At 41.8% G+C, this 24246-nt stretch overlaps 1 protein-coding gene across 4 annotated transcripts in view; it reads right to left on the minus strand.

Annotated features, from left to right (window-relative positions):
- Positions 1–2785: 2785 nt before the first annotated feature.
- The window catches only part of fmr1 (fragile X messenger ribonucleoprotein 1), a 56658-nt gene continuing 35197 nt past the window's right edge, over positions 2786–24246 (minus strand). For 2 of the 4 annotated variants that reach the window (XM_060927384.1, XM_060927385.1), the window contains exons 13-16: positions 21534–21719; positions 14604–14683; positions 7086–7196; positions 2786–6907 (exon numbers count right to left, since the gene is read on the minus strand). In XM_060927384.1, coding sequence (XP_060783367.1) covers positions 6740–6907; positions 7086–7196; positions 14604–14683; positions 21534–21719 — 545 coding nt within the window. In that variant the 3' untranslated portion in view covers positions 2786–6739. The remainder of the gene's footprint in view (positions 6908–7085; positions 7197–14603; positions 14684–21533; positions 21720–24246) is intronic. The other 2 variants (XM_060927386.1, XM_060927387.1) reach the window with 1 other exon arrangement.

Below are 24246 nucleotides of genomic sequence, written 5' to 3' on the forward strand. Positions count from 1 at the left end.
GAAATTTCAAATGAGCCAATATTTGGCATGAAATTTCAAAATGTCTCACTTTCGACATTTGATATGTTATCTATGTTCTATTGTGAATACAATATCAGTTTTTGAGATTTGTAAATTACTGCATTCCGGTTTTATTTACAATTTGTACTTTGTCCCAACTTTTTTGGAATCGGGGTTGTATACACACACACACACACACACACACACAGTCTACCTGTAATGTGCAATTTTTCCGAGCCTCTCAATAAGGCAATTTTTCTATACTTTTTCACGGTAGATAATGCAAATAGCCCTCTGTATTTAATCCTTCGGTTGTCTAATTTTTATTTCAGTTTTATTTGTTATCTGTTTGACATTTTCTTGCTACTGTAACATGTGAATTTCCCCGATGTGGGATGAATAAAGTGAATCTAATCTAATCTAATCATATCATACGAGCAATGCACATTCTTCATACAAACACTTTGTCCACTGAGCTTTGGTAGACCACCAGCTAAAGTTTTGAATAACTAATGAGGCGGATGTGACGTCACGTGAAACCCAAGAATAGTGGGCAGAAGATCAGCAAAACTGTACTGTTGAAGATCTGCTCTTTTTCCAATCAACAGTCAGAACGCCAAAAGATAGAAAAGGAATACGTATTAAGTGAATCATTTTGGACATGTAAATCCAATCCTCAGCAAAGACGTCACGGTTCAACCAAGTGTTCGAGGTGGTGGTGTGATCAAAAACAAAAAACTAAACCTATTCCGAAATCCTGTAGGCATCATCCAGATCACAGTGCGCGTGAGCAATAAATCACTTTTCTTCCTGGAACAAATAGTAAGCGCTGCATCACATGTGGTATAAATACAATAATATTGGACATTATTATACATACAGGACACTTTTTCAATGGAATAAAACCATGTGGTCTATTCCTTTCTAGCAGGTTTCATTCATTTGGTTTAATAGCACACAATATTGTTCGCATATCGCTTATCTTACATGTATTATGTCACTCTACCCAATGGAGAATGAGCGTTGAATATGGTTTACGATATTACATGGATGTCAAGACAACATGTCACACGTCGGAGATGTAAAACTTCCGCGCTAGCGAGCGACTGTGACAATTTGCAAACAAACATGGCCGCCAGGTTTGCTTCGTTAAATACGAGAGAATTTTGAAAGAGAAAGTTGCGTCTTCGACTCGTTCAAGATCATGCTAGCTAAATGGAAGATATCGGACATACCACTCAATATTATTTAATTATTTAGATCTGGACAAATCCATTTGTAAATCGTTTGCAAGTGCATTTCCACAAGAAATGTAATAGTCAGGAAAATCCCATTCCTGTTGTTTAATAAAAGCTGTTAAAGCCCATCATGTTACCCAGAAAGCACAACGCTATCAGTCCTGAACACTTTCCTATAGTTTAAAACTTATTGATGGTCACAAAGACATGCGTTTCGGTTAACATATGGCAGCCTTGGGCTGAAGTGGGCATAGCTGCCCACTGCTCTGGGTGTGTGTGTGCGCTCATTGCTCACCTATGTGTTCACTGCTTCAGATGGGTTAAATGCAGAGGAGGAATTTTATCGTGTGCTTAAGTGTACATGTGACAAAAGTTATTCAAAGAAGCAACATTGGAGACTCCTTTCATAAACATTAAACAAAACATCCCCTAAGAGAATAAAAATCCATATCAATTTATCAGACAATGACGCTAGATTTTAGTTTATTATTAACCTTGCTCCTTTCATCATAGCTGCTGTACACCTTCTGCCCAATCAGATTTAAGAATGTCATCTCTGTAATTATATCATACATTACATTTCTATAAAATGATGACAAAATGTTCTCTCGGGCGGCACGGTGGTGTAGTGGTTAGCGCTGTCGCCTCACAGCAAGAAGGTCCGGGTTCGAGCCCCGGGGCCGGCGAGGGCCTTTCTGTGCGGAGTTTGCATGTTCTCGCCGTGTCCGCGTGGGTTTCCTCCGGGTGCTCCGGTTTCCCCCACAGTTCAAAGACATGCAGGTTAGGTTAACTGGTGACTCTAAATTGACCGTAGGTGTGAATGTGAGTGTGAATGGTTGTCTGTGTCTGTGTGTCGGCCCTGTGATGACCTGGCGACTTGTCCAGGGTGTACCCCGCCTTTCGCCCGTAGTCAGCTGGGATAGGCTCCAGCTTGCCTGCGACCCTGTAGAACAGGATAAAGCGGCTGGAGATAATGAGATGAGATGTTCTCGCTTTACATTAGTATACACGTCCACATTTACCATGAACTGGTGAAAATGTCAGCAACAGATACGAGAGCCATTTTATTGCAGTTCTTGCTGCAAGGGCGCCATCATGTGGAGAGGAAAGTGAACAGCACATTAATTACAGCTGGATTATTTAAGAAGCCTTTATCACACGCATACTCAAGTACACAGTGAAATTCATCCTCTGCATTTAACCCATCTGAAGCAGTGAACACACGCAGAGCAGTGGGCAGCCACACAACTGCTACCCGTGCGCTGTAAGGGGTTAGGTATCTTGCTGAAGGGCACTTCAGCCCATGTTAACCTAACCACGTCTTTGAACTGTGGGGGAAACCCATGCAGACACACTGAGAACATGCAAACTCCACACAGAAAGGCCCTCGTCAGCCACTGGACTCGAACCCAGAACCTTCTTGCTGTGAGGCAACAGTGCGAACCACTACACCACTGTGCCAATTATTTCACAATCCCACCCCCCGGAATATATGGCATGTCAAAGCCCTAAAGCTCACTTTCAAAGAGTAAAAAACACACTTCAGCTTGCAGAGGAAGATCAACCTTTATTTATTGAAACTGCTTGCATACAAAATATATTGCACTATAACCAAACAATGTCAACATAAAACCCAGTCTGTCTTGCTATTTATGTACAAAGAAATTCTTACCCAAAGTGCAGTAACATACAAGGTCGGTCTACCTTGGTTCAGTATCTACAGTTTATCTTGGTTTTTTCCCCCCGTCTGGTTAATTGTATTTCATAATTAATTTATTTCATTTTCACACCAGCCTAACAATATGAGCGAGAGATGATTTTTTTTTTCCTAAGAAATTGGTGTTTTTGTAAACTCATACACAGTCTGAAAAATAGATACCTCGGAAACAGCCTGCTTGGCAACATTTAAGATTTTCAGAACATTTTTTTTTAAACTTTGCATTAACAGACTGTCACAAATCGAGCCTTGTATGAGTTTTGCGAAAAGAGACTGAGAAGAAACTCCTAACTGTCGTTCTCTGTTTGGAGTCTGGCAGAAACGGGCAAGTTCCCTGTTTAACACACCTACTGCTTGGGTTAATAATAATAATAATAATAAATCATCATCATCCGAGATGCAGTCATAAAACTAAAAATAAAATAAAATAAAAAAGTTAGTAAAGACTCACTAATTCATTAAGAAAATGAACAATAAAAATCCAAAATAATGCATTACACAGTAAATTATTACTACTACTACTACTACATTGAGATGAAGCAGTCATAAGACAAAAATGTTCGTAAAGACTAGTAATTAATAAGCATCATAAATTAGATAGTAAAATTATTATTAATTACTACTACTAAAAATTACCATGTAAATACAAAAGGTAAATTGGTAGCAGTAGTAGTCGTAGTAATAACAATAATAATTTATTAATTCTGAAACAGACCGTCTCTCTCTCTCTCACACACACACACACACACAAATAAAACCTGACACCATTATCGAATTCATCTTTAACAACATTTAAAATATTCAATTGTTCTGTAAAAAGTATTAGAAATGCACTACAGCATTTAAATACTAAACCTGAACATTATATACCGTAAAGGATTAGATTAAGGTGTGCTAAAATAACATTTTGCCAGTCTACAGGTTTGTCTGGCATATTTTAGTCAAACTACAAAGCTCTTACATGATTAAACTACAATACATCATGCAGAAATAAAGGTTCATTTCCTTATCGCTGAGGTGGCGGTACCTTTAAGGTAACACCTTTTGTACTGTGGTATGTAAAGTACGTCATGTTTTACCTGGGAGGGGCCACGTGGTGAGTCAAGAGTAAAAGGTTGATCGTAGATCCAGGAATGTAATTATCTGAAAGGCATACATTACATAATATTGGCTGACCTTGCTTTTCATGGTAGATCAGATATATTCCATTCGGCTAGCATGATATTGAACGAGTCGAAGACGAGTAGCTCAATGGAATATATCGGATATACCACGAACAAAAAAATTTTTTTTAAACCCAGCCAATATTATCATCCATACACATTCCTTTCGGGTGTTCGACGCGTCTTTGTTCCAAAATTCTCTCAAAATCTTCCATATTTAACGAAGCAAACCCGGCGGCCATATTTGTTTACAAATTGTCTCAGTCTCCTGCTGGCACCGAAGTTTTACGTCATGTCTTGACAGTCATGCGATATCGTAAGCCATATTCAACGCTCGTTCTCCACTGGGTAGTGATAAGAGATATGCGAACAATATCGCATGCTAGCAAACCAAATGAATGAAACCCGCTAGAAGGGAATAGAACACAGGATTTTATTCCATTGGGAATTAAAAAAAAAAAAAAGGGTCCTGTATGTATAATATATATTCTTTCACCTGGAAAGGTGAATTATTTAAAAAAAAAAACCCACACACTAAAAAGGTACAAAAGGTTATGTAGCTTTGATGTTACCACCACAGCGTGAAGGAGAACAACAGTTTGGTAACTTCATTTCTGATGGTGAGCACTTGTATCTAGTCATATAATAGTGCAGTGCATTTATACAGTATTTATGAGGAGGTTCACAGTAGGTGTGTTAATTAAGGGGAAAAACAGCAGACCGTACTGGATATCTAGGCTGAGAGCTATAGTTTTATTACCCAGATTCCAGTCTCTCTACAGTACATCTTGCCCATTTGAGCCAGACAATTGGTATTAACAGCTCAATTATTATGTATAACTGTATAGGCTGATGTTCACTGCTTTCATTCAGTCTTATTTGTCGCAGGATGTCGATTCAGGCAAATAAAGTTAAGAGATTGTGGTTCAAGCTGCAACAATTAGGTCTGACTCATCATTACTGGTAAAGATAGTTCTAGCAGGAGATAGCAAGTAGAAAATGAACTGTTACTGTTACAGCTGTACAGAGCGGAGAAAAGGACTACTAGGGTTAGCGTCACAGTAGGTTTCCCAAAAAAAAAAAAAATTAAAATTAAATTAAATGAAACAAACCTTATCAGAAAGAAAGAAAGAAAGAAAACATCCGGGTGTAGAACACTCGTCTAAACCTCTAAACTGTAAACTAAAAAGGAAATGCACAAGCACGGATCAGGTAGCACAGCTTTATATCAAACTCAATGTCGCATCTCCTTCATCTTCCCTCCTGAAGCGAAAAATACAGCAGAGTCAAAATGAGGGAAAAAAAAAAAAAGTTTATGATCGTTACGATGAGGGTGTACACGATTCGCCCGTCTTGTTACAAGCGTACATCTTTAAAACGAAGAAGTAGTTGCCGAGGAACACGAAACGTAAGTAAGTGCACGCTTGAAAAGTTCAATCGTAACTTCAAAATAACAGCGAGCACGTCATGTACAATACGTACGCCGTTACCGATAATGAAGCTTTTACAGCAATATCTGATATCAGTGCTTTTTACACCTGAACATGAAAGTGGAGTAAACACAAGGGGGGGGCAACAGGACGTGGCTTATGATGAAATTTCACCTTCTCCCTGTAAGCATCGCTTTAAAAGTTTGGAGGGTACATACTAGGAAGCAAAAAAAAAAAAAAAAAAAAATTTTTTTTTTTTTTTAAATTAAAAAAAGAACAAAACTATTTGAAAAACAAGATGACTACGGCAGCTAAAAAGCTAACTTATGCCTCACTTAATTCATCAAATACCTCACAAATTAAGTACATCAATATAAATCGCCTCAAGTGTCAGGCTGTCAGGACGAGCTCACCTTTACACAGTCAAAACAAACAAACAAACAAACAAAAAAAAAACCCCAACGATTATGAGTTGCCCTTTAGATGTACCAAAAATGTCACAGGTGAAGTACTGTACATGATGCACCATGGTTTATTTTCACTGACTGGCTGAGATTATGCAGAATCCATGTCATCTTCCCTGATTTAGAGATCCAAATTCAGAAACTATCCCACTAGTTAAAGGCACAGATCATCTAGTTTATGTCTACTTGTGTTTTTTTTGTTTTTTTTTTTAAGCAGTGTGGCTGGAACCTCACATCATGATGGGCTCAATAACAATCAGACACCAAAAGAGTAGGGGGGAAACAAAAAACAAAAAAAAAACCTTGCCACAAGAAATGGCACACATTTGAATCAAATCTGACGTCCCCCCTGACGTGCAAGGGGAGGGGAAAAAAAATAAAAATAAAACACACTTTTTTTTTTTTTAATACACCCACAGCTTTGTTAGTTGCCTAGAAAGTTGATTACAAAACTTTCGATTTTAGAGACTGACACCTCTACACCTCTAATCAATGCAGACTACAAAATTCAGAGACAGCAGAGACGTTTTTGTCTAGTACCCCCGTTAACAGTTACAAAATGTGCTTGATGTCACGTCTGGGTATTTATTTATTTATTTTTTCCTTTCTCTCTTTTTCTCCTCTTAAGCCCTACTGACCTGGTTCTCTTTGGCCTAATGTGTCTCTAATGAAAGAAGCTTCTGGAACGGTGGAGCTGTTTGGGAGATTAGACACAGGGGATTTTCAATTACGACACGCCGTTCATGACGACCTGGCTGTCTTGCCCTTCTTGCTTCTCTTTCTTTAACCCTCGCTCCTTGACGCTCCTCTGTCGGGGCCCGGTGGAATCGCCACTGGGCCCCTGAGGGCCTCGGCTGGAGTGGACGCTCCTCTCGTTATTGCTGTCGACGCGAATCTGTGAAGATTGAAAGAAAGAAAGAAAGAAAGAAAGAAGGCAGGAGATGATCACAGCCCAACTGATACACACCAACATCACGCACAAACCCGCACCTCTCTTCTTACGCTCGTTATTTGTGGTCAATTAGTTGCGTTACAGGGTTTTTTCTAGAAAAATCTAGTATGAGGGTGCTCACCATAGCGAGGGAACGAAGTGACGGGGGGGATGGTGCCGGTTGTCCGTCCCCCCCCTCCGCCGTGCGAAGCCTTTGAAAAATTGAGGCTCCAATGGGACATTCTGAGGCTATCTGAGAGGGAAATTGTAACAAATTGTTTGTCAACATTGAAAAAGAAAGAAGTAATCTTCTTCTGTCTTGGACAGTCTTTGGCTTTCTTCCGCTTCGTGCCGCGGGATGACATCTTTAAATGCCCAAGTGTCAACAAAAACAACTCGCGAACTACTTCTGTCAAAAACTCCCGTGCTGGTGAGTGAAAGGTCATTCAGTCTCGAGAACGCTCGCTCTACAAGTCAGCTGACCTTGTATGTAACCCATGTCAAATCTCGCGAGAGCAGCCGCGACAAGTAAACAACATGGCGCCTCAGTCTGGAAAACGCCAATTCGGATTGTTTTTGCACCGTCTGGCGGTGTATCTACTATGATTGGAGTATTTTTGGAGTAATTATAACGTATTTGATGATCAGACACATTGTCACGTGGTGTTGCTGGGATGTTTTCACGGAGAAAAGATCGTTTTGAGAAAGATTGCATGTTGTGCAGTAGCATATACAGTGGGGCAAAAAAGTATTTAGTCAGCCACCAATTGTGCAAGTTCTCCCATTTAAAAAGATGAGAGAGGCCTGTAATTTTCATCATAGGTACACTTCAACTATGAGAGACAGAATGGGGGGAAAGAATCCAGGAAATCACATTGTAGGATTTTTCATGAATTAATTGGTAAATTCCTTGGTCAAATAAGTATTTGGTCACCTACAAACAAGCAAGATTTCTGGCTCTCACAGACCTGTAACAACTTTAAGAGGCTCCTCTGTCCTCCACTCGTTACCTGTATTAATGGCACCTGTTTGAACTCGTTATCAGTATAAAAGACACCTGTCCACAACCTCAAACAGTCACACTCCAAACTCCACTATGGCCAAGACCAAAGAGCTGTCAAAGGACACCAGAAACAAAATTGTAGACCTGCACCAGGCTGGGAAGACTGAATCTGCAATAGGTAAGCAGCTTGGTGTGAAGAAATCAACTGTGGGAGCAATTATTAGAAAACGGAAGACATACAAGACCACTGAATCTCCCTCGATCTGGGGCTCCACGCAAGATCTCACCCCGTGGGGTCAAAATGATCACAAGAACGGTGAGCAAAAATCCCAGAACCACACGGGGGGACCTAGTGAATGACCTGCAGAGAGCTGGGACCAAAGTAACAAAGGCTACCATCAGTAACACACTACGCCACCAGGGACTCAAATCCTGCAGTGCCAGACGTGTCCCCCTGCTTAAGCCAGTACATGTCCAGGCCCGTCTGAAGTTTGCTAGAGAGCATTTGGATGATCCAGAAGAGGATTGGGAGAATGTCATATGGTCAGATGAAACCAAAATAGAACTTTTTGGTAAAAACTCAACTTGTCGTGTTTGGAGGAGAAAGAATGCTGAGTTGCATCCAAAGAACACCATACCTACTGTGAAGCATGGGGGTGGAACCATCATGCTTTGGGGCTGTTTTTCTGAAAAGGGACCAGGACGACTGATCCGTGTAAAGGAAAGAATGAATGAAGCCATGTATCGTGAGATTTTGAGTGAAAACCTCCTTCCATCAGCAAGGGCATTGAAGATGAAACATGGCTGGGTCTTTCAGCATGACAATGATCCCAAACACACCGCCCGGGCAACGAAGGAGTGGCTTCGTAAGAAGCATTTCAAGGTCCTGGAGTGGCCTAGCCAGTCTCCAGATCTCAACCCCATAGAAAATCTTTGGAGGGAGTTGAAAGTCCGTGTTGCCCAGCGACAGCCCCAAAACATCACTGCTCTAGAGGAGATCTGCATGGAGGAATGGGCCAAAATACCAGCAACAGTGTGTGAAAACCTTGTGAAGACTTACAGAAAACGTTTGACCTCTGTCACTGCCAACAAAGGGTATATAACAAAGTATTGAGATGAACTTTTGTTATTGACCAAATACTTATTTTCCACCATAATTTGCAAATAAATTCTTTAAAAATCAGACAGACAATGTGATTTTCTGGATTTTTTTTTCTCATTTTGTCTCTCATAGTTGAGGTATACCTATGATGAAAATTACAGGCCTCTCTCATTCTTTTTAACTTGCACAATTGGTGACTGACTAAATACTTTTTTGCCCCACTGTAAGTGCATGGCCTAAGTGTGACTTGGGGTTCAATCGGCATTTCGGTAAGAGGGCGCACTCCGAGAGTAAGAGGGCGCGGCGCCCCTGTTCCCCGGTTTAGACGAAAGCCTGAGTCAGAACATTTATTTACTGTACTTTGGTACTCTCTTTCGTTCTCTCACACATTCCATCCTTTTCTGTGATTACCTGTCCCAGTGAATTGGGATGATATGAAATCATCCAATCAACATTAAAAGCTCTAACCCTTTCCCGATTGTTTATATTTTAAACGACAGCAAAGTAACATCCAGAGGAAACCTGTAGCTTGCCAGACATGGGAACAATGACTAATACTAACACAATGGATAAGAAACTAAAAATCACACAGATCATCTTTTTTCGGCTGCTCTCATTACGGGTTGTCACAGCAGATCTGATCTCGCATAGGTTTTTACACCGGATGCCCTTCCTGATGCAATCTATCCAGGCTTGGGACTGGCACCAAGTATGCACTGGCTTGTCCAACCCCAGTGGCTGGGTATTTTACCTCATCTGCACGTCTTTGGACTGTGTGGGGGGGGGAAACCGGAGCACCTGACGCAGACACAGGAAGAACATGCAAACTCCAGACAGAAAGGCCCCCGTCAGCTGTGAGATTCGAACCCGGAACCTTCCTGCTGTGAGGCGACAGGGTTAACCACTGCACCAAGGAATAAAACTCTTGGAGGGTATTGTTTATCGGCAAATCACCGACGACATGCTGGTGTAATGGAGCCGGATGTAAAGCGCCGTTACTGCTACTAACCTGAAGCTGCTTATTTTCCTACAACAGAGCAGCCAGAAGTATTCCTCTTACAGCACAGAAACTGAGATCCCTCTCCCAGCAAAACCAAAAGTCCAAGGGTTGGAGCTGGATGTGATCCAACTCCTTCTCCAAGTCTAAGCCTAACCCAAAACACGACACTGTACGTCATGAAAACGCACTTAACACACAGTTGTCTCCACCCCCTTGATTTGTGACTCAATGGCACATGGGTTGGATCAGATCAGACTCCAGTGCATGGATTTTTTTTTTGTTCTGCCGCAAGGGGTACTTACAGAAATTCGCCAAAGATGACAAATTCAGATTTTTTTATTTTTATTTTTTAATTAAGCATTTTACTGAATTAAAAGCGTTCTCTGGCGGTTTTGCCATTTTCCCAACTGAGTCTCTGTTAAAAGACGAGATGCAGTTTAAATCCTTTGCTAAGCGGCTGTATAAGATATTCCGCAGCCTCACCGCGGATTATTTGGACAAAAAGTTAAAGGCGGGAGGGAATCTGATACAATCGATCCAGAGGCCGGGAGTGCATCGCAGAGCCAGCCTTCTAGTTCCCGAGCATCTAATTCAGCCTGGGAGAGGCAGTTTAAGATTTTACACAGGCTTTATATTACTCCTGAAGCCAGACACAGAATGAAGCCAAATCTTTCAGATGTTTGTATTAAATGTCAATCTATTGCCGGTTAATTTTTTCCATTGTCTGTAGAACCGACCTCATATCCAAAAGTATTGGACTGCAAGAATTTAACAGCTTAACGGTTTCAAGCGCCCGTTATATATTGGTGCGAGGACTTGCCTCCTGGTACGAAATGATGAATTACCGGCTAACTTTCACGTATTCTGCTGAACTCCGCTCAGAAACGCATGTGGATTTCTGATAAAGGTCCCACTCTTAATCAGTGGCTACAGACTGTGACAAGTATTATTCCTTCTGAAGCCTTCTCCACAGCCTTAAAGACAAATCTTTTTTATCCTACCGGATCTGGGACCCCTTCTTTGAATACCTGGGAACCACGAAATCGCAAAGAATCAAGTTAGGATTGATGGAACTGGCCTGGAAAAAGGATGCTGAAGTATAGCTTGGTATGTTGCGAATGCATGCGAAGTGTCAAACATATCTGGCTACCCAGATGTAAGAGTAGCTTCGTGGACTCCTAATTTTTTTTCTTAATTCATTCATTTTAAAGGTCGACTGCCTTTCAGATTTTTCAAGCATGGGTCAGAAAAAGAAGTTTCCCCGACACCCAATTATTTTCGTTTAATGGATTGAAAGCGACGGAATTCGAATCAGACTTCCAAGTTTATTATTATTATTTTTTTTAAATAGAACAATTTAATGAATTTAGATCCATGTAGCCCTAAATTCTCCAAAATTTTTTCCTGCTTCACCATGACCCAATTCAAGATACTACATCACGAATCACATGGTGAGCTTTCCCCGTTCACGCAAAGAATTATGGGATACAAATTTGAAACAGGAGAGAAAAATGAAGGATGTGAGTGTGCGGATGAAACGTGAAAGACTGACTACAGTAACGGAAAGCGAGAAGAAAAGGCGTTATGTTATATACAAAGGAAAAGAAACGCAGGACCAAACTAATAAATATCAGCGGTCAGCGAGCACCTCGGTGTGATTAGCTGTTCGCTTAGCGATGGAATGATGTAACTATCAGTGCACGGTCAAAGGTAAACCTGTAGATGGCAGTAATTAGAGATGAAAGTGGAGCAAAGGAAAAAAACCCTGAAATATGGGGTGGGGGCAATGTCCCCCGAAAATATTTTAATAACATAACACGCAAACCCCCTGCATTCTCGTGCATTTTAGTACTTATTTTCACTAAAACAAGTTATAACTTTTAAGCCTTTTTCTTTCATGTACATTAATGATTAACATGTCAAAAATATCAAATTTAATTCCCCTAGTTAATGAGTAATTTTCAGAAGTGCATTTAGAAAACGTGGTGATTTTCCTGCCTACACAGTTCATTACTTTGAAAAAAAAAAAAAAAAAATCAGACAGTTGAAGGTAAACTCAGCAAAATCCCAAAACAGTACTGTTAAAAAGTAAAGGTCTGTTAGAGTTCCTAAAGCTTTCAGGTTTCAATGTTGGGGACATTGATAAACGAGGCTCAGTCTTTTAGTAGGAGTTGTGCGTTTGCAGAAGCTAAAGTGAACTAAACATTTCCAATTCATATTTATGCGAGTTGAAGCCAATTGTTTGCATTAGTTCATATTGTCTGTAAATTTAAACACACCAACGAATACCAAATTTCTCATGTAAATCAGGGGTGTAGTGTGTGTGTGTCACACACTGACTGGCAGCCTGAGTACATTATGTAACAAAAAATAATTACCATTGCTAGCTTTAGGCAGCTTAGAAACCGGCTCTTCCGTTATTGCTGTTTCTTCCACGTTTTCTTGATGTTAGGGGTGTTCACACGGCACATATTTGCATCGATGTATTCTGTTGCGATATATCTTACACCGGTGTAAATTTTGTGGAGCGTTCACACGTTACAAACCTGCTTACTAGAGAGAAGCGTGTTAGCACCGGTGCAGCCCCACTTGCGTTCACACGGCAGTTTTTGCGACCGTGCTATACGATAGTAATAATGTGGAAATTAAATATGCGCATGCGTGAAAATGTACTTCCTTTTCCCGGCTGTCATGGCATCACCAAGCGCCGGGAAAACAACGTGGATGAAGACACCAGTGTTGCCAGATACTGCTGACGTTTTCCAGCCGAAACTATGTTCAAATCCACCAAAATGCACTTAAAACCGCCCAATCTGGCAACACTGGAAGACGCGCAGTTCTGTTGTTGTCGATATTCGCCATTTTGGAAGCGCAAAACACCAGGACGCAAATTATGCAATGCCCGTATGTAATCAACTCTCCTCACGCGTAGCGAGTCTACCCCTGTAGCGTTCAGACGTCCCATTTTATATCGGTGCTGCCCCGCAAACTAGCATTTACTCCGGAGTAAATTTCTTAAACCACCTCCCGAGCAGGGTTAGATTTGCACCGGTTTAAGCAGCTTTCAGGGGCTACACTGGTATAACTTTGTACCGTGTGAACGCTCTACCGGGGCAGCCCCGGTGCTACACCGCAGTAAAAGTTGCCGTGTGAACATCCCTAGAGTGTTCTAGAAACGGCACTAAAACTTAGCTTTGAAGCCACAAAATGCAACTTTGATGGAAAAAAAAATATATAATAAATTGTTTACCTCTCTTCACGTCAAAAGAAGGAGGAAAGTTTTGCTTGTTTTGACATGGCGAATTATTAACACAAGAGAAAATACTCGTAATTTACAACTAAAAAGACTGCAGCTACACTGGCAGCTTGACCATGCTTTCTAGTGCGATTGTGTTGCGCAGAACAGTGTCAGTCCTGCGCGCCTTAGCTCGTGCACCTGAAGGCGCGCCATGGGCATGCGCGCGCCTAATGAGCTCTGGCACGCGCGCTGTTAACAAAGAACACCTGTCTTTAATCAACGAACAATGTTTGGGCTATTTAAGGACTGCGCCCATGCAAGGACGATGCGAAGTATTACGCCGCGTCTACGAACGCGAAAAATCTGAAAAATAAAATTTCTCCGTTTGGAAAACGGGAGATTTTCCAAGAGTTTTGTCAAATATCTGGATTTCCGGGTCATTAGCTGAAAAAAATCCGGAGGAAAATCTAAAAATCTGGAATTCCGGGGAAATCCGGAACACCTTCATGACTAAGTAACGCAACACTGGATGCCAGCTGCCGTAAAACCCAAAAGAAGGTGGTAATCCTGCGCATGCACACATGGACTTCCTCTGTTTGCCTGGCTGCGCAAAGCGAGCGATTTCATGCACATCATTTGCTTGGGAATCCCCTCGAATTAAATAACTTCCCAGCCACAGAATTGCCTGTTTTTTTTTTTTTTTTTTAAAAGATATTACAAAAATAAAAACGTAGCACAAAGACCAAATTTCAGAGGGAACTAAATTTCACCGATTTTATGAAATCGCAAGGCTGTCTACTTTTAATTTAGCTATCTATTATTTTATCATGGGTTATTTGTCTTATTTTATTTTGCTTGGACGTCTGTGTATGTCTGAAGATTTTATTTTCTCTGCTCTGTCAAAAAATAAAATAAATACCCTGCTCAATAAGCATATATTTGGGGGGGGGGGAAGCATTTTACAGTACATTGATGGTTACCATTTAATGTTTTGGAACATTCATGAAAAGTTCAATCCTGTTATCACTTATTTTAGAGCGCTTGTTCTCTTCTGTTCCCTTATCGTCCTCTCCTCTACTGCTTGTGTCGTTAATAATAAGAGTTTCGTAAGTCAGCAAATTAAGTTCATATCAAACTAAACAGAAAAAGACATTAATGCTTAGCAAACTGCACACATGAACACAATGATCTAAATAAATACAGAAGTGACTGCCCTCCCCAAAATAAACACTGAAACAGTTTAGAGTGAACAGAGAGTTTAACCATCATAACTAAAGATTCTCATCATCACCACTGATGGTTAGAGTAACTGCTTACCTGTAGTGAATCCTCCTGCAGCCTCGGCTTGGAGTCTCTGGAGTTCCGGGGGCGTGACTCACTCCAGTGTACGTCCTCACCTGATTAAATACAAGATCACGTTAATATAGCGCAAACGTTAACATCATGATGATCAAACAATACAAGCACTCTTCTTCTTCCTTTTGCCAGGAAGGGCTGGAGGGGTCCTGCCTTGGTCCCCTTCCAGTCCATCGTTGGCGTGTCTAGGGCATTGAAACTTGGCGGAGCCCATCCCTCTCCATGCTTGATCGATAGACAATTTAGAGTAGACAGTTAACCTAACTGCATGTCTTTGGACTGTGGGGGAAACCCACACAGACACGGGGAGAACATGCAAACTCCACACAGAAAGGCCCTTTGTCGGCCGTGAGGTCCGAACCCGGAACCTTCTTGCTGTGAGACAACAGCGCTAACCACTACAACACCCTATAAGCACTCAGTAACACCATGTTCACTGCAGCTTTAATCAAAGTGTCCAGAAATGGACAAACTTCTTGGTACCCTTACAGCCCGTTGAAACAAGGCTTTATTTAAAAAAAAAGTGTTCTGTGAAAAGAAATGATTTATTAGTGTTTATTTTACAAAGAGATTCTAAAATGGGCTGCACAGATTTGTTGGTACCCCTAGAAAAGATTATAGTAATATTTCAAATTATATACCTCATCCAAAAAAAAAAAAAAAAAAAAAAAAAAAAAATTATATATATATATATATATATATATATATATATATATATATATATATATATATATATATATATATATATATCAGGGTTCTCGCCAGCGCTTTATATGGTTGCGGCCCGCTACGCTAAAATTTCAGACCGCAACGGTAATTTCCCCCCGCTACGCTAAATTTTTAATATAGCGTAACGGTTGTTTTCAGTTGTTCACCACCATCGCCAAAAGTTTTTTTTTTCCTGCGCACTTGAGCAGTTTTCAAGGTGTCAAAATCAGCCTACGTTTGTTAGGAAACCCATGCCTGGAAATCAGTTCCGAGAGAGAGAGAGAGAGAGAGAGATCCTGGCGATAACTTTCTCTTGAGCTGGACTTCGGTGAATGACAATGGATGACGGACCCCCTCGCAAAAAAAGAGACATTCGCTCTTTCTTCACAGTTAGAAATGTAAGTGCACCACTTCTACAGGTTTTCCATCACGCTTGAAAACTTAACCCAAAGCCCTTTGATGAATGAAAACGTCTACTTTGTAAGCAGGTTTAGCAATATGACAGGGCGCACGTATCGGATGATTAGCGCTAATTTACTGGATCCCACTGTGGCTAACATTAACACACTGGTAATCTGCCTGCATGCCATCCATCGTTATATTTCTATAAGGAGACAGGCACAAGAGAGGTTGGAGGAGATGAAGGAAAGGACATAGGAGGCAGAGGAAAGGAGGTAGCAGATAAACGGGCAGAGGATGGAGGTAGGCCTAGTGGGGGAGAGCCCGCTGTTGGAGATAGAGGAGGAGATGGAGGAAGACGAGCAGAGGCTGGAAATTCACAGGTGAGAATGAGGTTAATGATATGATTTTAGTCATGGGATTCAGCTCCAATGTGCCAAACGTGATCGCCCTTGTGGCTTTAAATCAGAGAATTAACAGTGGTTACAATCAAAGTTACTCCCGTGGTGTAGATTATATATTAATTATTTATTAAGGGGGCTGGGTGTATGTTATGCCTGAATGAAAATGCAATTTGTTTTTTTTTTATTTTTATGTGCTCAGGCATTTCTTAATTTCTTAATACAATAAAACATTCATTATCTCTTTGGTTGTGTCTGAGTTTACATATCTTTTGACAACACCCTTTGTAGTTCAGTGAAATACAACAGTAGGTAACACATTGCCAAGATCCAAAGATGTAACAATTTTCCATCAAGGATATACAACATAAAAAATGCAATTTATCCCCTCCAGGAACGTCAAATATGGCCAATTTTGGGCATGATTTTTCAAAATCTCCGCACCATCCCCCCGCTCGGTCGCTACGCTCCCTCGCCATAACCCATTACGCTAAAAAAAAATCCTGGTGAGAACCCTGTATATATATATCCTGTGCAGGAATTAGCCAAGGATGGCTCACGTAACATCAAATATGTCTGTGAAGATTCTCAATCATCCAGGTCATAGTGAACTGTGGGTGGTAGAAATGGGCAACTGGACTTGCTTGAAGATTCTTGAAAACGTTTCACCTCTCGTCTGAAAGGCTTCCTCAGTTCTGTCTGACTAATAGGGAGTATCAGATATTTATCCTCTCCTGGATCAGAACCAGAATTCTGATGACCAGCTCATCTAAGGTGTCGTTGAGGCATCATGTTGGTGTGGGTCACTGGAGGCTGGGTGTGAACGGCGAGTCATTAGGGTGATCAAAGGACTGCCCGTTGGGGTGATCAATGGCAAGCTGACTCCGGCCAAGTTTACATTAGACCGTATCTGTCTCGTTTTCTTCGCGGATGCACTGTCCGTTTACATTAAAACGCCTGGAAACGGGAATCCGCCAGGGTCCACGTATTCAATCCAGATCGTGTCTGGTCCGGTGCTGTGTAAACATTGAGAATACGCGGATACGCTGTGCTGAGCTCTAGCTGGCGTCGTCATTGGACAACGTCACTGTGACATCCACCTTCCTGATTCGCTGGCGTTGGTCATGTGACCCAACTGCTGAAAAACGGCGCAGACTTCCGCCTTGTATCACCTTTCATTAAAGGAGTATAAAAGTATGAAAATACTGCAAATACTGATGCAAATACTGCCCATTGTGTAGTTATGATTGTCTTTAGGCTTGCCATCCTTCCACTTGCAAGTGGTAAGTGATATGCACTGAGATCACACACAGCGGCTCAGTCCCGAATCACTGCTCGTGCGCTATACTCGCGCGCTCTGAGCTGCACAGGGCCGGAGTGCGCACCCTCCAGAGGGCACTCGCTGTTCAGGGTGGAGTGATTTGGAGCGCAGGATGCCTGCGGAGCCGAGCGTATCCGTTTATTGGTGTTGCTGTGTGCACGCGAATCATGTATTGGTGTTGCTGTGTGCACGCTAATCGTTTTAAAAACATAAATCTGATGATCCGCTGATACGGTCTAATGTAAACCCCACCTCTCTCTGTCCTCCTGTGAGTCACCGAAAACAGCTGGATCCTGGCGTACACCCAGCCGTCTGGGAACAGTGTCCAAGACCGCATTGTAGATGGTTGATAAATGATGTCTTAGACCCCCACCTCTGTTCAGTGGTGGCCGTTCCAGGTTGACAAAAATGGCTTCTTTAACTCCTCGCTCATACCAACGATCCTCTCTGGCTAAAATGCGTATGTTACAATCCTGAAATGAGTGTCCTTTGTTGTTAAGATGAATGTAGACAGCCGAGGACAAACAGGACAACGTAGTGTATGCAATTCAGTGCAGTGAGGGTTGCACGGACTCATATATTGGGGAAACAAAACAACCGCTATACAGGCACTTGGTTCAACACAGGAGAGCCAGCTCCTCAGGCCAGGACTCGGCTGTCTACATTCATCTTAACAACAAAGGACACTCATTTCAGGATTGTAACGTACACATTTTAGCCAGAGAGGATCGTTGGTATGAGCGAGGAGTTAAAGAAGCCATTTTTGTCAACCTGGAACGGCCACCACTGAACAGAGGTGGGGGTCTAAGACATCATTTATCAACCATCTACAATGCGGTCTTGGACACTCTTCCCAGACGGCTGGGTGTACGCCAGGACCCAGCTGTTTTCGGTGACTCACAGGAGGACAGAGGGAGTCAGCTTGCCATTGATCACGCCAACGGGCAATCCTTTGATCACCCTAATGACTTGCCGTTCACACCCAGCCTCCAGTGACTCACACCAACATGATGCCTCAATGACACCTTAGATCAGGGGTGTCCAAACTGATCCATAAAGGGCCGTGTGGCTGCAGGTTTTCATTCCAGCCATGCAGCAGCACACCTGACTTGGCTCATTCAATCAACTGAACTGTCATCACACAGTCAAATACTTGCAGCCACACCCACCCTTGTTTAAAGGGTGGGTGTGTCAGTTGATTTGGCTTATTCAATCAACTGACACACCCACCCTTTAAACAAGGGTGGGTGTGGCTGCAAGTATTTGACTGTGTGAAGACAGTTCAGTTGATTGAATGAGCCAAGTCAGGTGTGCTGCTGCATGGCTGGAATGAAAACCTGCAGCCACACGGCCCTTTATGGATCAGTTTGGACACCCCTGCCTTAGATGAGCTGGTCATCAGAATTCTGATCCAGGAGAGGATAAATATCTGATACTCCCTATTAGTCAGACAGAACTGAGGAAGCCTTTCGGACGAGAGGTGAAACGTTTTCAAGAATCTTCAAGCAAGTCCAGTTGCCCATTTCTACCACCCACAGTGATATCAAATAGTTCCACCACTGATTAAGCAATGCATCTTGTGACATCCGTCCATTATCTGTAACCGCTTATCCTGTACAAGGCAAGCTGGAGCCTCTCCCAGCTGACTATGGGCGAGAGGTGGGGTCCACCCTGGACAAGTCGCCAGGTCATCACAGAGACAAACAACCATTCAGACTCGCATTCACACCTACGATCAATTTACAGCCACCAATTAGCCTAACCTACATGGTATCTTGTGACATAAATGGATATGGTGCGAGTCGGTTATGGTATATCCTGGGTATACCATGAACTGACGTCACAATTTCAAGCTATACAGCCGACTCGAGTCACAGCTGTGGCTCTGCGAGCATTTGTCTGTGTAGATCTACGAGTCATGATAATTTTTTTCAGATTTATTTCTAATTCTTTGTAGTTAACACTTTGTTTGGAATTTTTTGATGAGGGATATAAAACCAATGCACCACGCACTGACAAGCACCAGTAACTATGGATTCTCTTCGGTGACTGGCATAGTACTATTCTTTTCAGGGCTGTGCTCCTCACAAAATAGTACGATGCCAGTCACCGAAGAGAATCCATAATTTCAACCGGAGCCTCTCCGTGCATTGTATATTAGATTACTAACTGTTTAACTTGAATTATTAAAATCACCGGCATCTTCAACCTTGTAATCAGTCATTCAGTCTATTTAAATGGAGAAAAAGTCATCACTCTGCTGTTTGGGATCATCGTGTTCACCACCTTGAACATGGACCAGAGAAAGCAAAGGAGAGAGTCGCTTGAGGACCTCAGAAAGAAAATTATAGACTAGCATATTAAAGCCAAAGGCTATAAGACCATCTCTAAGCAGCTTGATGTTCCTGTGACTACAGTTGCAAATATTATTAAGAAGTTTCAGTTCCATGGGACTGCAGCCAACCTTCCTGGACGTGACTGCAAGAGGAAAATCCATCACAGGTTGAACAGAAGGATAGTGCCAATGGGAGACAGCCAAGAACAACTTCCAAAGAGAAAAAAGTCGAACTCCAAGGTCAAGGTACATCAATGTCTGATTGCGCCATCAGACGCTGGTTAATTGGAAAGGCGCAGTCATTCATAAACGAGGATGGGGCAAACAGCCCAACAGTTTAAGAACAACATTTCTCAAATGTACGATTGCAAGGAATTTAGGTATTTGATCATTCTGCTGCTTCTTTCGTCTGCTCCCATTAGGTGTCACCACAGCGGCTCTGTTCCACATATTTGCAGTGTTTCCTACAGACCAGGTAGCAATTTGTGGTGCTCCACTGTGCCGATGAGGGAATCGTGTGCGGTGGTGTCGTGGCGGTCAGTGGAGTCGGTCATTGGGGTGTATGCAAAGTGTTTACAGCGGGCGGTGTTCAAACACACAGTATTTTTCTTCAGAGTCACCTGCTGGGACCATTTTAAAGCTATAAAAAGCATTTGAGATTATTCAGTTCAATCTAAATTCTTTTAAGTTCTTTAAGAGAAGACAGCTAAAACAATTTTTACCAGAACCCTGCCTGGTTTCATTCCTCGACCCAACTTTACATTACAGGGCAGGCCATTAGTTTGCTGGGCTTGATGTTGGTGGAAAACCTGTCTCTTAAATTTATGAAAATTACTCACCAAAATTGAAGTTTAGTTTTTACTTGAGATGCACCGACTGCGGGCGGCACGGTGGTGTAGTGGTTAGCGCTGTTGCCTCACAGCAAGAAGGTCCTGGGTTCGAGCCCCGTGGCCGGCGAGGGCCTTTCTGTGCGGAGTTTGCATGTTCTCCCCGTGTCCGCGTGGGTTTCCTCCGGGTGCTCCGGTTTCCCCCACAGTCCAAAGACATGCAGGTTAGGTTAACTGGTGACTCTAAATTGACCGTAGGTGCGAATGTGAATGGTTGTCTGTGTCTATGTGTCAGCCCTGTGATGACCTGGCGACTTGTCCAGGGTGTACCCCCCCCGCCTTTCGCCCGTAGTCAGCTGGGATAGGCTCCAGCTTGCCTGCGACCCTGTAGAAGGATAAAGCGGCTAGAGATAATGAGATGAGATGGTATCTTTTCATTAATATTGTTTCTAATCACAGCACTGCTGAAGCGTTGCTTCTGATTGGTCGGAAGGTGTTGATTAGCTTTGTATAACAGCAGCAGGGGTTTTTTTTTTCTTAAAGTGCTCATTCTCATAAGGGTGAAGGTTTATGCAAGATGTTTATTTCACGTGTCAGCACTTTATAAACAGAGGTAAAGTTGTAAGTACTTTCCTGATTAGTTGTTTTTCCATTAAAAAAAAGAAAAAAGCGTTAGCAAATTGCTGCAGCACAAGAGGAAGGAAACACTCCAAGATGTTATGTTATTGGTAAATAATCAACAATCCCATTCTCAGAGTGACATCACAAAACCTTGTTTTTGATCATTTTCACTATAAAACCAGGCCTCCAAGTGTTTAATCCTTACTTATATCACTAACACAAACCTCCTGAATCAAAGAGATACAGTAATAGAAGAATTCTAGAAATGTAAGCAATTACCTTTGTAGCCTCCTCCTCCTCTTCCTCGTCCACCTCGTCCCCGGCCGCCACCCCTCTTTCGTCCATCTGGGACTCGTCTGGGGTAACCCATAGACTCTTCATCGGTGGGAGCCAGAGACCAGTCACTCAACTCGTCTCTGTGGTCTGATTCAGTCTCAGATGCATTGGACGCTTCAGAATTGGTGCCTTGAGAACACAATACGGACGAAAAAAAAAAAAGACAAACCTTAAAATAAACGAAAGCTTAAAACTGTCTCCACTAGATTAGCCTTTCTGAGCAAAGACCTCTTTAAAACACAGTCATAATGTTTCGTTGCTTTGCATTTTTATGATGAACATTAACCAGCTTAATGCTTACTCGATGAATATTTTCTGCTCAAGAAGCCGATTAAAGGTATTTTTACACTGCAGTTAAAATGTCACGCAACTAATTGAGATTCATATGAATCTGTGTTACTTCAGGCTACAGCAGTTTTTATTCAGTCGAAGTATTTTAAGCGAAGAATCCATTTAAAACTTTCAAGGGATTAAAACATAAATGTCATGCAACTAATGGTTATTCAAACTACTTTATTGTCAAACTACACTTATGAATGAGTCACTGGGGGAAGAATTAATGCGTACGGTTCATAAGGTCATCAAAATACAATACAAGAGCCAATCACATTCCAGTAAACAAAGATAGGCCATGACACACTGGTAGAGCAAAGGATTGATGCATCAAGGTTTGGGAGTGTTTCATCTATTCACAAAATCTGGAGTGAATACTGCCTGGCCAAAAAATAAATAAATAAATAAACCCACACGCATGAATACAGTGGTGCTTGAAAGTTTGTGAACCCTTTAGAATTTATATTTCTGCATAAATATGACCTAAAACATCATCAGATTTTCACACAAGTCCTAAAAGTAGATAAAGAGAACCCAGTTAAACAAATGAGACAAAATTATTATACTTGGTCATTTATTTATTAAGGAAAATGATCCAATATTACATATCTGTGAGTGGCAAAAGTATGTGAACCTCTAGGATTAGCAGTTAATTTGAAGGTGAAATTAGAGTCAGGTGTTTTCAATCAACAGGATGACAATCAGGTGTGAGTGGGCACCCTGTTTTATTTAAAGAACAGGGATCTATCAAAGTCTGATCTTCACAACACATGTTTGTGGAAGTGTATCATGGCCCGACCAAAGGAGATTTCTGAGGACCTCAGAAAAAGCGCTGTTGATGCTCATCAGGCTGGAAAATGTTACAAAACCATCTCAAAAAAAAAAAAAAAAAAAAAAAAAAAAAAAAGGAGTCTGGACTCCACCAATCCACAGTCAGACAGATTGTGTACAAATGGAGGAAATTCAAGATCATTGTTACCCTCCCCAGGAGTGGTCGACCAACAAAGGTCACTCCAAAAGCAAGGCGTGTAATAGTCGGCGAGATCACAAAGGACCCCAGTGTAACTTCTAAGCAACTGAAGGCCTCTCTCACATTAGCCAATGTTAATGTTCATGAGTCCACCATCAGGAGAACACTGAACAATGGTGTGCATGGCAGAGTTGTAAGGAGAAAGCCACTGCTCTCCAAAAAGAACATTGCTGCTCGTCTGCAGTTTGCTAAAGATCACATGGACAAGCCAGAAGGCTATTGGACAAATGTTTTGTGGATGGATGAGACCAAAATAGAACTTTTTGGTTTAAATGAGAAGTGACATGTTTGGAGAAAGGAAAACCCTGCATTCCAGCATAAGAACCTTATCCCATCTGTGAAACATGGTGGTGGTAGTATCATAGTCTGGGCCTGTTTTGCTGCATCTGGGCCAGGACAGCTTGCCATTACTGATGGAACAATGAATTCTGAATTATACCAGCGAATTCTAAAGGAAAATGTCAGAACATCTGTCCATGAACTGAATCTCAAGAGAAGGTGGGGTCATGCAGCAAGACAACGACCCTAAGCACACAAGTTGTTCTACCAAAATTATGGTTAGAGAAGAATAAAGTGAGTGTTTTGGAATGGCCAAGTCAAAGTCCTGACCTTAATCCAATCGAAAGGTTGTGGAAGGACCTGAAGCAAGCAGTTCATGTGAGGAAACCCACCAACATCCCAGAGTTGAAGCTGTTCTGTACAGAGGAATGGGCTAAAATTCCTCCAAGCCGGTGTGCAGGACTGATCAACGGTTACCGGAAACGTTTAGTTGCAGTTATTGCTGCACAAGGGGGTCACACCAGATACTGAAAGCAAAAGGTTCACATACTTTTGCCACTCACATATGTAATATTGGATCATTTTCCTCAATAAGTAAATGACCAAGTATAATATTTTTGTCTCATTTGTTTAACTGGGTTCTCTTGATCTACTTTTAGGACTTGTGTGAAAATCTGACGATGTTTAGGTTATATTTATGCAGAAATATAGAAAATTCTAAAGGTTTCACAAACTTTCAAGCACCACTGTATTTCATTGGACCGCCATTAGCTTTGATTATGGCGTGCATTCGCTGTGGCATTGTTTCGACGGCCTTATGAAACTTCACAATGTTTATTTCTATCCAGACTTGCATCAACTTTTCCACAGAGATATTGTATTGATGATGGCAAAGTCGAACCACTCAAGTCTTATCCAGCACATCCTAAAGACATTCAATTCAGGACCCTGTTGTGGCTAATGTGTGTGAGAAAATGATTCCTTGTGCTCCATGAACCATGCCTTCAGATTTTG

The sequence above is a fragment of the Neoarius graeffei genome, chromosome 8, assembly GCF_027579695.1.
Source record: "Neoarius graeffei isolate fNeoGra1 chromosome 8, fNeoGra1.pri, whole genome shotgun sequence".
NCBI classification, from domain to species: domain Eukaryota; kingdom Metazoa; phylum Chordata; class Actinopteri; order Siluriformes; family Ariidae; genus Neoarius; species Neoarius graeffei.